The sequence below is a fragment of the Carya illinoinensis genome, chromosome 3, assembly GCF_018687715.1.
Source record: "Carya illinoinensis cultivar Pawnee chromosome 3, C.illinoinensisPawnee_v1, whole genome shotgun sequence".
Classification (NCBI taxonomy): Eukaryota; Viridiplantae; Streptophyta; class Magnoliopsida; order Fagales; family Juglandaceae; genus Carya; species Carya illinoinensis.
Genome location: NC_056754.1, coordinates 37,680,436 through 37,694,831, shown reverse-complemented (window position 1 = coordinate 37,694,831; position 14,396 = coordinate 37,680,436). Strand labels below are relative to the sequence as shown.

The following is a 14,396-nucleotide window of genomic DNA, read 5'->3' as shown; positions in this document are numbered from 1 at the left end:
CGATATTCGTAATTTGATTTTGGCTAAGGAGGTGCGCAGGAAAGATTCAGGCGAGACCTCGGGTTCGAGTTCAGCACTGAATGTTGATTCTCGAGGGAAAACACAAGACAAGAACTCAAAGAAAGGAAGGTCAAAATCAAAGAACAGGGGTAAGAGCAAGTCGAGGCCTGATCAGCAGGCAACTTGCTGGAATTATGGCAAAGCTGGCCACATAAAGAAGCACTGCAAAAATCCTAAAAAGACAGAGAATGATAGTGCTAATGTGGTAACTGAAGAAACATAGGATGCACTATTGCTTGCAATTCATAGTCCAGTTGATGACTGGATACTGGATTTAGGGGCTTTCTTTTATACATCTTCCCACTGGGAGTTAATGTGGAACTATATTGCAAGTGATTTTGGGAAGGTGTATTTGGCTGATGGAGAGGCTTTGAACGTAGTGAGGATGTGAGACATTGATATTGTACTCCCTAGCAAGAACAAATGGACCTTACAAAAGGTCAGGCATATTCCTGAGTTGAAGAAGAAACTCATTTCTGTTGGGCAGCTCGATGAATGTGGTCATTCAGTAGTGTTCTCAGATAGCACCTGGAAGGTCACAAAAGGGGCATTGGTATTGGTTCGGGATAAGAAAACTGGTACACTATATATGACTACTGGTTTGATTAACACTATTGCTACTACCGTTGTAGAGAGTACAGCAAATTTGTGGCATTGCAGGCTTGGTCATATGAGTCAGAAGGGTATCAAAGAACTTCTGTCTAGAGGCAAGCTACCAGAACTGAAGTCAGTTGATCTCAGTACGTATGAGAGTTGTGTTATGGGGAAACAAAAGAATGTCAGCTTCTTGAAAAGTGGCAGAACGCCTAAGACAGGAAGACTGGATCTAGTGCACACTGATGTGTGGGGTCCTTCCCCAGTGGCATCTCTTGGAGGTTTTCGTTACTATGTCACATTCATTAATGACTATAGTAGGAAGGTATGGGTTTATTTTTTGAAACATAAATCTGATGTATTTAATGTTTTCAAAACTTGGAAGGCCATGGTTGAGACAGAGACAAGCTTGAAACCGAAATGTTTGAGGTCTGACAATGGTGGTGAGTATATTGATGGTGGGTTCAATGAGTATTATGCAACTCTGGGTATCAGAATGAAGAAAACCATTCCTGAGACACCACAGCAAAATGGAGTTGATGAACGTATGAACAAAACTATTAATGAGCGTGCTAGAAGCATGAGGTTGCATGCTGGACTACCACCCACTTTCTGGGCAGATGCAATCAGCACTGCAGTTTACTTGATAAACAAAGGGCCATCAGTTCCACTAGATTGTGGATTGCCTGAGGAGGTTTGGAGTGGGAAAGCGGTCAAATTTTCTCACCTTAAAACTTTTAGCTGTCTTTCTTATGTACTTATTGATTTTGATGCTCGTAGTAAACTTGAGGCTAAGACAAGGAAATGTTATTTCATTGGCTATGGAGACGAGGCATTTGGTTATCATTTCTGAGATGATCAGGGTCGGAAGATCATAAGAATGAATGTGATTTTCAATGAAAAAATTATGTACAAGGATAAGTCTAGTACAGCTTCTGAAGTAGCTCCTCAGGAGTCTGTAGAGATGTGAGTGACGGGGAGAGTGGGTCCAATGCACCCATTCCTATTATTCTACAATCAGTTTCAGAGCCGTCCACTCCTACAATTGTAGTTCGCATATCAGTTAGGAGTATATATCCTCCACAGCGTTTCTCACCTACTTTGAATTACATTCAGTTGATAGATGGTGGAGAACCGCAAAGTTATAAAGAAACCTTGTAACAAATTCTAGCAAGTGGGAGCTGGCCATGAAAGATGAGATGGATTCCCTGCTAGGGAATCAGACATGGGAGTTTACAGAACTTCCATCAAGGAAGAAAGCATTACACAACAAGTGGGTGTACCGGGTAAAAACTGAGCATGATGGCAGTAAGAGGTACAAGGCCAGACTTGTTGTAAAAGGCTTTCAGCAGAAGTAGGGTATTGATTACTCTGAAATTTTCTCCTGTAGTGAAGATCACAACCATCAGGATGGTACTGGCTATGGTTGCTACTGAAGATTTATTTCTTGAGCAGTTAGATGTGAAGACAGCTTTTCTTCATGGAGACCTTGAAGAAGACATCTACATGCACCAGCCTGAGAGGTTTGTGGTACAGAGAAAGGAAAGTTCAGTTTGCAAACTGAAGAAGAGCTTGTATGGCCTGAAGCAAGCTCCTAGACAATGGTACAAAAAATTTGATAATTTCATGCACAGTGCAGGGTACATCAGATGTCAGGCAGATCACTATTGCTTTTTCAAGCACTTTGACAATTCTTACATTATTCTGTTATTGGATGTGGATAACATGCTTATTGCAGGGCCTAGTATTGATGAGATCAATAATCTGAAGAAGCAGATGTCAGAGCACTTTGCAATGAAGGATTTGGGAGCTACAAAGCAAATCCTTAGCATGAGAATTGTCAGAGATAGAGTCAGAAGTACGTTGAGACTCTCACAGACTGAGTATGTGAAAAAGGTACTCAGCAGATTCAATATGGACAAGGCCAAACCAATTGGCACACCCTTGGGTAGTCACTTCAAACTCAGCAAGAATTAGTCACCTAAGTTAGAGGAGGAACAAGATTACATGAGTAAGGTTCCTTATGCCTCAACTATTGGTTCACTTATGTATGCTATGGTTTGCACAAGACCGGATATTGCCCATGCAGTGGGAGTTATGAGTAGATACATGAGTAACTCAGGAAAACAACATTGGGAAACAGTGAAATAGATTTTGAGGTACCTAAAGGGCTCCTCAAAAACGTGCTTGTGTTTTTCAGGAGAAAGCTTGGAGGTGCAGGGCTATGTTGATGATGATTTAGCTGGAGATATTGACAGTCGAAAGAGTACCACAGGCTTTGTTTATACACTTGGTGGTACTGCAGTGTCATGGGGTTCTAATATACAGAAAACAGTTTCTTTGTCTACTATAGAAGCTGAGTATATTGCAATGTCAAAGGCTGCAAAGGAGATGATATGGCTACAGGGCTTCTTGGAGGAATTGGGTAAAAAGAATTAGAAAGTCACTCTCTACAGTGATAGCCAGAGTGTCATATCCCTTACCAAGAATTCAGCATTTCATTTCAGGACCAAGCACATTCAGATCAGGTATCACTTCATACGATCATTGTTAGATAACGGACAATTGTTACTTGAGAAGATTTGTGGAAGCAAGAACCCTGCTAATATGTTAACAAAGGGTGTTACACTTGAGAAACTGAAGTTGTGCGCAACTTCAGTTGGTCTTCTAGCATGAAGACAGGGGCAGTGAGTTGCAGATGTGGAGGATATCATGTTTGAGGAAGACGGCGATACAACGAGTGTACCAATATCCAAGTGGGAGAATTGTTGAGTACTGTGGAGTCTGGTCCACACGGCTCGAGCAGAGGCATTTCCGCTCGAGCGAAGTCAGGCAGAGTTGAATGCTCGATGTCAGCTCAAGCGGATGCGGGAAGGAAGTTCGCTCGACACGCTGCTCAAGCGAACATGCATTTTACACGAATCTAGGATTTTTTCTGCCGTTTGACTATATATATGATTATTATATCATATGGCTGTACTGTAGAACACTGTAGACGTACAGTAATCACCCCACCATTGTATTGTGTGATTTCTAAAGTAATAAAAATCCTCTGCAACTCCTGTGGACGTAGGCAATTTGCCGAACCACATAAATATTGTGTCGTGTGTGATTGTTTCCTCGTTCATATTATTTTTCACTTTATTGTTATCGCTTTTCACAACAATGACCTCATAAAAAGACCACTTCAAACTTATGACTCGTAAATGTGATCCAACAAATACCATCCACACCTCCTCATACTCTAAAATTATAATTCTTAATAAAAGGAAGACACAAAATATTGGATTTCCTGAATCACAAGTCTTATATGCTGTGTTATGATCACGTCATACTGACAAAAAGTAACCAAATCCATGGCCTAATCTTGCACAGGTCTAGTAAAAAGAATAACCCAATGAGTACGTCCATTTCAAATTTGCATATTTTCCACTACCCACGTATCCTTACAGGGATACCATACAACTCCAGGTGAGGTATCTTTAGAAGTTGATCCTCACACCAAACGTCACGCCAGAAACTAACCTTATAACAAACACCCACCAAAAATTTAATAAATGTTGACAATAGTCCCACCCCCTCCTGATATGTTTCCACAACCCGACACCAAATAGCCCACCCCAATACCTCTTTTGAACAACAACCATCTCCACAAACTCCCATTCTTGGCATCTATCCCACAATGTCCATAAAGCATCTCCCTCCCCACGTAATACCATAACCATTTACCCAATAAAGCATGATTAAACAAAGATAATTTTCTAACCCCCAAACCACCCAATTTCATGGGAGTCCGACTAGTCATCCAATTCATTAACTGAGACTTAAACTCGTCACATTAATCAACCACCATTAGATAAATAAAGTCTTTTCCAAACTGCAAACTTTTCTTCCACTTTTTGAGGATGCCAATCGAAATAGATATAGCCTTATAGGAAGCATCCAAAGGCAAACCCAACATATTTCTTTGGAAAAGAAGAAACCTCACAGCCAAGAATACTAGCCAAGCTTTCCACTTCTCCCACCTGAACAACAGGAATGATCTCATATTTTGCCAAATTGATCGTCAGACTTAAAACCGCTGCAAAACATAAGAAACAACACCTCAAGTCTTGTAATTGTTCAGCATTTGCATCACAAAAATAGTGTCATTAGAAAAATGCCAGATAACAATCCCTTATCCACCGTAGCGTTCATCATCCTACTCAATGCCATAACAATAACAAATACCAATGGCGATAGTGATTCCCTTGTCTCTACATGCAATGTATAAATTTTCATTGCTTTAAACTTACTAAGATTTCTTGGAATCTCAACGTGGTAGTTTCACTACGGTTTCGCCCCTCGAAACCGTAGACCTTGATGCAAATATAGGTGATGAGGGCGTGTACGATCATGAAGACCCAGTACAGCCTGAGGAGTAAGACAATGCCCCCCCCCCCCCCTTCTCCTTTTGGGCTATTATTTTGTAATGGACTATGTTTGTCTGATTTAGGTAAATTAATGGACACTTTATGGTCTGTAATACCTTAACAAGTGTGGAGTTGTGACTTATGGATGATTTATGATGCCAAGTTTAATGTTCTAAAATAACTTCTCTAGTACTAATGTCTTTAGTTCTGACATATACCTTATTCCTTTCCATTGTGAATATCTATACACGCGTGTGCCGAGCATACAAGCACACAAAATTGCACACAATGCAAGGGACGTAGCCCATGTGTTCCAAATCCTGATATCACAGATTTCTGCCAAATCACAAGTGGTGGCTGAGGGCATCACACCTTAGGGGACGTGGTGTAATCAATAAATTTGTTAAGAAATATGGAGGCCTTAGAAGATAGCCCAATAGTGGAAGCATGACCACCACCACCACCATAACCATCTATGTTTATCCCTCTCTCTCTTAACTCCCCAAAGCCATACCCTAATACTAACCAATAGAGAAAACCACAGAGAAATCCAAGGCTGACGATTAAAGAGAGAGGAGAAATGGCCAAACGGTAGAATAGGTTACGAATTTTACCAACACCCTAGCACTCACAACTGATTTGAGACAGTTTTTTGGATTTTCAAACCACCTACCCACAGAACTGTCATAATCCAACCGATATCCATTGACTTTCAATCAAAACTATCATGTAGCTTGGGTTCTTTAACACCATGCTTACCCTAGTTTAGCACATCCAATAGTTCATATGAGGCGATAACTTAGTGCTGCTATTCCCCATCCCACTAAAATCCGAAACCCAACAAAGAGATAAATTTGCAAACTATCCTCTTAATAGTAATCATATACGAAACTTGATTGAAAAAGGGATATTGTTCATCCATCTACTCAAAATATCAAACCCTGCCTCTTTCCACAACTTGAAACCTGTACAATCACTTGAATATTCAAACCAGAGATCCTGATGAAACGTCAATGAATCTGACTCAAGAATATTTCAATTAGTCCAGTTTCTACATTGCGACAACAACCATTGAGACAAACATGGGCCGTCAAGTCCTTCAGGCATTCGCAAATCCAATTAAGGGTCTCCAGTAGATTTGCAAAGGAAGATAAAACAAGAATATATAGACGATGCAGAAAACATTAAAAGCAAGAGAGGGAAAATTGTAGCATCTAAAGGTAAAAAAGAAATGAAACTGAAAAGTGAACTCAGTCCCCTCATGGTCATGTCACAAGCACATCTCTCGGATAACTCAGCAAAGAATAAATCAGAAGTAGTCATAGCATAAAAATAATTGTCTACACTAGCAAAATTGAACTTCAAACTCACTGGAACGACAGAATAGAAACCATTTGGAATCTGTTCAGAAAGTATTCCCGTGCGCCAGAGAATCTGAGATGCTCTCTGATGTGACAACCTATCTTCCTCAGAACTTATAGGCGATTCTTTATTACTTAAGGTCTCTTCTGGAGAACCCAAAGAAACTGATCCAAGCTTTTCAATAAGATCTGAAGGCCACCATGAAGCATTTGAAGGCCCTTGCTCTGCTGGCCCGGCATCATCTCTTGTCTCCTCCATGTCTTTAAATATTTGGAATGTAAAACCATTTCGCCCCACGATTTACCCCATAAAAGATGCTTTCAATCTAAGAATAATCCTTAGACAAAAGAAACCTTGGATTACACGCTCTAATTGCTCTGAATTCTTAAAGCTGGAGACCATCGGACCTGCAGAACACAGACTGAAGGCAAAATATCACATTTTTTTACAAGCAAACAAGCTAGAATAATATTCAAAACAAGGTGTCCTTCCAGACACAAGCACAAGCAGAAAGAATAAACCAAGAGAACTAAATTTAAAAGTAACATGTACTATAAATTCTGCAGAGTCACTATAGAGTTGGTGATCCTCTGCTAAATAATTACCCAAAACCAAGAAACAGCCACTTAAGTAATGCATAGGAACTTATTCTATAAGTATGAATTATTTCCAAGGAATTTAAGAGCCAAAAACAGCCCAACCTAACTGTGCAAAAAAGCCAATGCAAGCTAAAACACTATTCACAGGCAATACCAGTCTCAGTCTCACCAGATCACAGCCCTTTCATATAAAAGATACTGTTAATACCTAACAAAAAAGTTTATGAGGGAAAATAGGTTCAACTCTACCGTAAGGATGCAGAGTCTTACCTATGCAAATATTGAGGTTCAGAAAATAATGAACAAACAAAGCAATTCGCAAACACAAGCATGCATAGGCAATGCTCTAGTATATGTCCCGTATACCTGAGCTTTTGCATATTTTTATTATCAATAAGATTTGTTTAACTATCAAAAAAAAAGAAAAATATAAGAAGTTTCCAAAGCTAAACCTATAAAAACTCTCACTGTATCCAAAAATCTCGATAGAGAAACAAGGAAGAAAAGGAATTTGAATACATGCATATACCTGAATTTCCATTAATAAATACAAATAAATAAATAAAAAAAACGATGACAAGGAACTTGGATACTGTACAAACACAAAATGTCCTTTACATGGTTAAACCCCGGACCCATGTAACATGCTCACATTATGCATATCAAGTAAATCATCAGCATTTTACCAATGGGACATGGCCCCAAAAAATTGTTTGCACCCCAACGATACAAATCTTAGACCCAGGGGGGAAAAATCATATCCCTAGAGCAAGACCCACTTGATTAAAAAAGCAAAAAATACAAGAATAACCGGTTATTGATATATTAATTATTTTCTACTTTTAAAAATAATTTTGGTACATATATTGGAATTCCTAGAATTATCAGTTATAAGCAAATATGTGGTGATTGAAAAATTATTTACTAAAGCCTAACGAAACAATATCTTGTTTTCCATAAAAATTGTTTAATACATATAATTAAATAGAAATCCAGTTTATATTATAGTAATTTGTAACGAACTAAAAGTCAATATATGTATCCATATGAGCTATTTACGTATCCCCAATCCCTGCACCCTACATACCGCATATTCTGATATTCTCACACATACTACAGATACATACTAGCAATGTTTCACATGCACTCAACTCAAATGTCAACAATGTAAATCAGTCAACTGGCTGGAACACTAAGAATTCTTTCACCTACACATTTTAACAAAAATTCGCATGGAAAACTTAGAAGGTGAATCGGCGATGCTATAGTTTTTCCATGCCACATAATCATCCCAGAGTCGTACACTAAAGAGAATGTAGTGTGGCAAATCAAAATGATTGTAAACATATCTAAATGTTTTAAATCTCGAGGGTCTAAAATTTCTCTTAAGCACACATTAACACTAATCCCAAAAATCAATCTCTAGCATGAGAATTCTTTCACAAGTAGTGCTGTATGAAGGCCTTTACACCATATGCCCATATACCATCCACATGGTAGAATTTGATTTGTAATATTCAAATTTTAAAATTTATCTTCCAAATCAAATTATGCCATGTGGTGTGTGGTGCAATGGCCTTCAAATAGAATTATTATTCTTTAGCATTACCTTCAACATGGTCTTCACGTCTCTCACCAAGATAAAGAGGTGTACTTTCAAAGGCAGAACTAATGTCTCCAAGAACACAATCATTGAAAAACATATAATTTGAAGTCAGCATTGGAAAAAAACGAAGAATTACTAACCCAAGAACAATTTTTTTATACAACTAAATTCTTAAAATCCTTCATACAAATGATAAACCCACTAATCACTGTTCCACAATTCAATTCATGACAAATAACCATATCATCATTTAAATTCAAGTATATCTTTTAGGAAATAGCGTAATTCCCAACTTCAGTCACTCCTAGACATCAAATTTTCAGGATCAAAATCAAAAGCCAAAGAACTGAAAACAAATATAAACAAAATTTCAATCAGATTCCAAATTCTTCAGAAGATGCCCATTACTCCAAAAAAGCCCAAATGACACAATACTTCACCTCAGTCGCTTCAAATCACACACATTCCTAACATACACACTTGCAACCCACCTTTCGTTGAACAACCACATCGAAAAAACAATCCCATACCATTGCAAACACCCAAAGAAACAAGTCCACACCGTCACTATATTTCCACCAATAAAATACACCTCTATCAAAATCGGCTCAGGATTCACTTACATAAATAAAATTGAACAAGAATATAAAAATGTTACCCAAGGACGAATAAATAGAATAAAAAAGGGATCAAATTACATACGTAAATTTAAAAAGGAAAATTTTTACCACCAGCAGATCCGAGCATTTGAATCCGAGTCTCCTTCATTATACACCAACATTCGAATGTCAAATCCGCATCCAAATCCTCATCCCCACCTGCCTACGACGAAGTGCCGAAAATATCCACCGACAAATATACCAACATATAAATGTGTATATATGGAAATAAACAGAGAGAGAGAGAGAGAGAGAGAGAAATTGATGCAAAAGAGGAAAAGAAGATGACGGAGGTTTGATTGATATAATTGATCGCTGTGGAAAGCGATGGGCTTTTCCTTTCCAGAAAGGGTGAGAGAGAGAGAGAATTGGGAGGGGAGAGAAGAGATCAGTAGAGTGAGGTGGTGAGTCACGTGCAGAAGGAGTGCCGGAATCGATCTGGATCTTTGGGGACCTCTCCCCGACAGCCAGCTGTCACTACTGGGTGGCTCACCAACATTAGCACCATGTCGTCCCCCTGAATTCCTCTTGCAATATATTAGGTGGAAAAAACTCATTTACTAACGTACTCGGCCCTTACCTCTTTTACATCGAGGTTTTTTGGAATGATAAACTTTTTTTATTATTATAATTTTTTTTTAATTTTTATATAAAATATAATAAATAATTTAATTTTTTTAAATTTTAATTTAATTTTTTTAAATCTTAAAATAATAATATTATTATAATAACATTTTATTTAACTATCAACTTTTTTCTAAAATTATTTCATCTCATCTCATATCACTATCTAAACAACTCCTTACTTAATAAAATCAGTATCTTAGGCCTAATTTTGTTACATAAATTAAATGAAATGAAAGTTAAAAATTAAATAAAATATTGTTATAATGTAATTTTTTAATATTATTTTTATTTTAAAATTTAAAAATTTTAAATTTTTTATTATATGAAAAGTTTGAAAAAGTTGTAATTATCAAATGAAATTAAATAAAATGATTTGTGTAACCAAATAAGTTCTTAAATTTTTTAAAAAGAGATACACATTGTCTCGTGTAATTTTTTTGTAAAATAATAAAATTTATTATTAAAAAATTAATTTTTTTATGTAATAACTATATTTATCTATTATTTTTAAAGGAGATATGCAGGACTTACATAATTTAAGACTACAAATATTTTTCTCATTTTAAAATTATAAATGATCTCACAATAATTGATATATTACCACACCGTTTTATAAATAGTAAATCTCTATTTTGTCTTATCGTTTTTAATTTATATTAGAAAATGAAACCTCTTCAATTTTTTTTATAATTCTATTTAAAATAAATAATAATTTTTTAAAATTAAATTTATTTTTAATGCAGCGACACAATTATATTAATTGATTGTAAAATAGCTATAGAAATTGTAGTCCTACCTACAACCTCAACATGTAGAAATCTAATAATTATTATTTAAATAATTAATCCCCTAAGGTCACTAAAAGTAAACTTAAGTAGATATAAATAAATAAAAAATACAAAGTTTAAGATTATTATTATTATCAACTAGGTTGTTAGGTTGACATGACATATTTTAATTCTATAGGAATTATTAATTGTTATTAAGGATTTTTTATTTTATAAGAAATTGTCATTAAGGATTTTACGTGTAAGGCATGTATATCCAGTTGAAATGTGTTATTAAAATAAAATTTTGAATGTGATAAATTAAAAACCAATCATAAAATGAATGTATAAATTGGAAACTAAAAATAAGAATTGTATTTTGTAAACTGATAACAATATTAATCCAATGAATATTATTTATTTTTATGAGATATTATAGAAAATAAGATGAAGAAAATTGTTGTTTTTTCCAACTAATATTATATAGGAATAATAATAATAATATTTCTAATTCTAAAAATAATATAAAAAATATTATTTATGTATATATTTAGAAATAAAATCGTTTTATCTTAAGTTTGTTTTTTTAATAGTACAATGTTCTATCCAAAACGATGTCATTTTGGATTAGGTTTTGTTGTTAAAAACAACACCACGCACGCCGATCTCCCTCTCTTCTCTCTATCTCTATTTTTGGTCAACGTCGTCATCTTCAATCTCTTGCCCCATTGCAATCTCTTGAACTCTCTCCCTCTCGCCATTGACCCCACTCGGCCCAAGTATATATATCCCTCTCTCAGTGTGACATTGTGAGTAGTTGGTGGATGGTCGTGGGGGCCAATAAGCCCCCCGTCAATTGGATGGGGGCACCTGAATGGGGGAGGGGTGGGGGGCACGTCTGAGGGGTGCAAGTAGCACCCCTAAATAATAGTGCTTGTCTTAAGGCAAACACTGTTGAAGTGTGAAGCTTGTCCCTGAGAGAGAAAAAATCATGCCTGAGGCGAGCACAAGTGTTCGCACTCAAAGTAATCAATGAGAGCTCACAATTTGGAAGAGAATAAATTTAAGACTGAGGTGAGCATAAGTGTTGGCATATGGATCAATATCTTTGAACAAATCAACATGATGGTCACTTCGCCCATCCCATCACGGGTGAACAATAAAGCTTGTCCCGAATAAGGGTTATTTTCTTGCTCTATTTGGTTATCCTAAGCGGTTTATTGATCCGACAGATCTTACTCAATAATCTTGAGCATGCAAGAAAATAACCAAGTAGAGCAACAACAACCAAAAAAAAAAAAAAAAACCTGGCTAGGGATCACTAAGTAATGCCATTCTGATCAAAACATTATTCAAGATAACCAACCAACGCAAAGAAATAACCATTGCTCACACGTAATAGGGGTGGGCGAAGATGTATGTCTGCACTTACGGTTGCCTTGGTCTTGAATTTCTTCTCTTATGAGTTGTGAAGCACTCATTGCTCACTTGGTGCAAGCACATTTTGCTTGCTTTAGGTGCGAGCACTTATGCTTGCATCAAGTTTTTTTTTTTTTCCCTCCCAAATGCGAGATTTACATTTCTAGAATGAAAATTTTAAAAGAATGTAAATGTTCCAGAAATAAGGCATTGAGATTTGAATTCCTCAAACTTAGGAAAACAAAATGACCAAATAGGGCATCAGAGGCACATCTTCCACTGCACAACCAAAGATATTTTAAGTAAAGGTCACACGTTTTTCCACATCTGGAAAAGATAGTCACATGATTTCAAGTTCGCATGCAGAGGGATACCATCAAGCAAAGTAAAATAGACAGACATCACAAAGATATCAACGTTTCACCCTAAAATACAACATAACCAATCATAAAGTTTAAGAGAAAGTTTAAACTTTCTCAGATCCAAGCAACTGTCTAGCCTAAGATCTAGACTCTAACTGGTTTTTATGGTCACCCAGTAGTTGCTAAAAGAAAAGAAAGTTGTAGCCTACTTAGACTCCTTAAACCACCTTAAAATACTCCCTGGCTTTGCATGAGAGATTTTAATGAAATTTTATGCCATGGTGAAAAGAGGGGTGGCCCCATTAGACCTCTCTTTTCACCCCTCTAAACAAATGGATGATTTCAGGCAGGCAGTTATGGATTGTGAACTTGGTGACCTTGGATATGAAGATTCATAATTTACTTGGTGTAATTCTCAAAAGGGTTTTGCATTCACTAAAGAGAGATTACATAGAGCCTTAGTGAACTTTGCTTGGCAGTAATCATTTAAACTCAACTCAATCAACATTCTACCTGTCCAAACCTCAGACCATAATCCCCTTCTCATCACCAACCTTTCCCATGCCCCTCCCAACACCCCTAAAAAAAAAAACCTATTAGATTTGAAGCAGCATGGGTCAAGCTTGAGGAATGTGAAGCCATTATTAAGAGAGCCTGGCTGGGTTCTCTCCAACATCTAAAGTTGATGTTTTAAGGAGAGGGCTCGAGAGATGTAGATACCAGTCGAGAGATTGGCACCACACCTCCAAGAGGCTTCATTAGCAATCCCTTACTCAAAAGAGGGAGCAATTAAGAGCCATACAAGACTCCAATTCAAGACTTAAGACTAAACAAATAAGGTCCCTACAACAAAAAATAGATGATCTTCTGGAGATGGATGACTTAAAATGGCGCCAAAGAGCCAAACAGAAATGACTTCAAGAAGGTGACAGAAATCCAACATCAGAAAGGAAAATAGGGATCTGGTGACCAATTTGGAAGACATTGGGGTGCAGTTTCAAGACATTTACCTGAATCTTTTCTCATCATCCAACCCTTTTGATTCAGCTACTTTTCTGGAAACCTTTGAACCATTTGTCACAGCAAAGATGAACATGGGATTAACCAAGGGTTACAATAGGGAAGAAGTGGAAATGGCCATTTTCAAAATAAATTCTTTAGGTTCTCCCAGCCCTAGTGGCTTCCCAGCACTTTTCTTCCAAAATCACTGGTCCATAGTAGGGGACAATGTGGTAGCAGCAGTCTTGGAATTACTCAACTCCAGGACAGGTTTTCAATCCATAAACCAAACCTTCATCACCCTTATTCCCACGAAAAAGTCCCCTTTGCTTGTGGCTAACTTCAAACCCATTAGCCTTCACATTATTTTCTACAAAATCATTGCAAAGGTCACATAGCCAATAGACTCCAAAGTATCATGTTCCATCTGATTTTCAGACACTCAAAGTGGCTTTGTTCAAGGTAGACTAATATCAAATAACACAATTGTGGCTTATGAACTACTCCACTCCATGCAAAATAGGATGAGAAACCAGAAAGAGGGGTACATGGCTCTTAAACTTGACATAAGCAAAGCCTATGATAGACTAGAATGGAGCTTTCTACAAGCTGTGTTGCAGAAAATGGGTTTTGACAAAGGGTGGATTGACCCATCATGCAATGTGTGACCTTAGTATCCTACTCAATCCTTCTCAATTATTCCCCTCAACCCAACTTCACTCCTTCTCAGGGTATTAGACAAGGAGATCCACTCTCTCCTTACCTCTTTATCCTATGCTCAGAATGTTAATATTTGCTTTGAACAAAGCTGAACAGATGGGTCTTATTTCTTGTTTCCACTTAGCTTGTGGCTCTTTATCTGTTAACCACTTATTTTTTTGCAGATGATAGCCTAGTTTTCTACAAGGCTAACTTAAATGAATGGCTCAG

At 36.9% G+C, this 14,396-nt stretch overlaps 1 protein-coding gene across 9 annotated transcripts in view; it reads right to left on the bottom strand.

Annotated features, from left to right (window-relative positions):
• The window catches only part of LOC122304176 (serine/threonine-protein kinase EDR1), a 37,012-nt gene extending 27,269 nt beyond the window's left edge, over positions 1-9,743 (bottom strand). Inside the window, exons 1-3 of one of the 9 annotated variants that reach the window (XM_043116278.1) lie at positions 9,362-9,743; positions 8,637-8,702; positions 6,438-6,849 (exon numbers count right to left, since the gene is read on the bottom strand). In XM_043116278.1, coding sequence (XP_042972212.1) covers positions 6,438-6,686 — 249 coding nt within the window. In that variant the 5' untranslated portion in view covers positions 6,687-6,849; positions 8,637-8,702; positions 9,362-9,743. Of the gene's footprint in view, positions 1-6,437; positions 6,850-8,636; positions 8,703-9,335 lie in introns of all 9 variants that reach the window. The other 8 variants (XM_043116275.1, XM_043116279.1, XM_043116274.1 and 5 more) reach the window with 8 other exon arrangements.
• Positions 9,744-14,396: the final 4,653 nt, after the last annotated feature.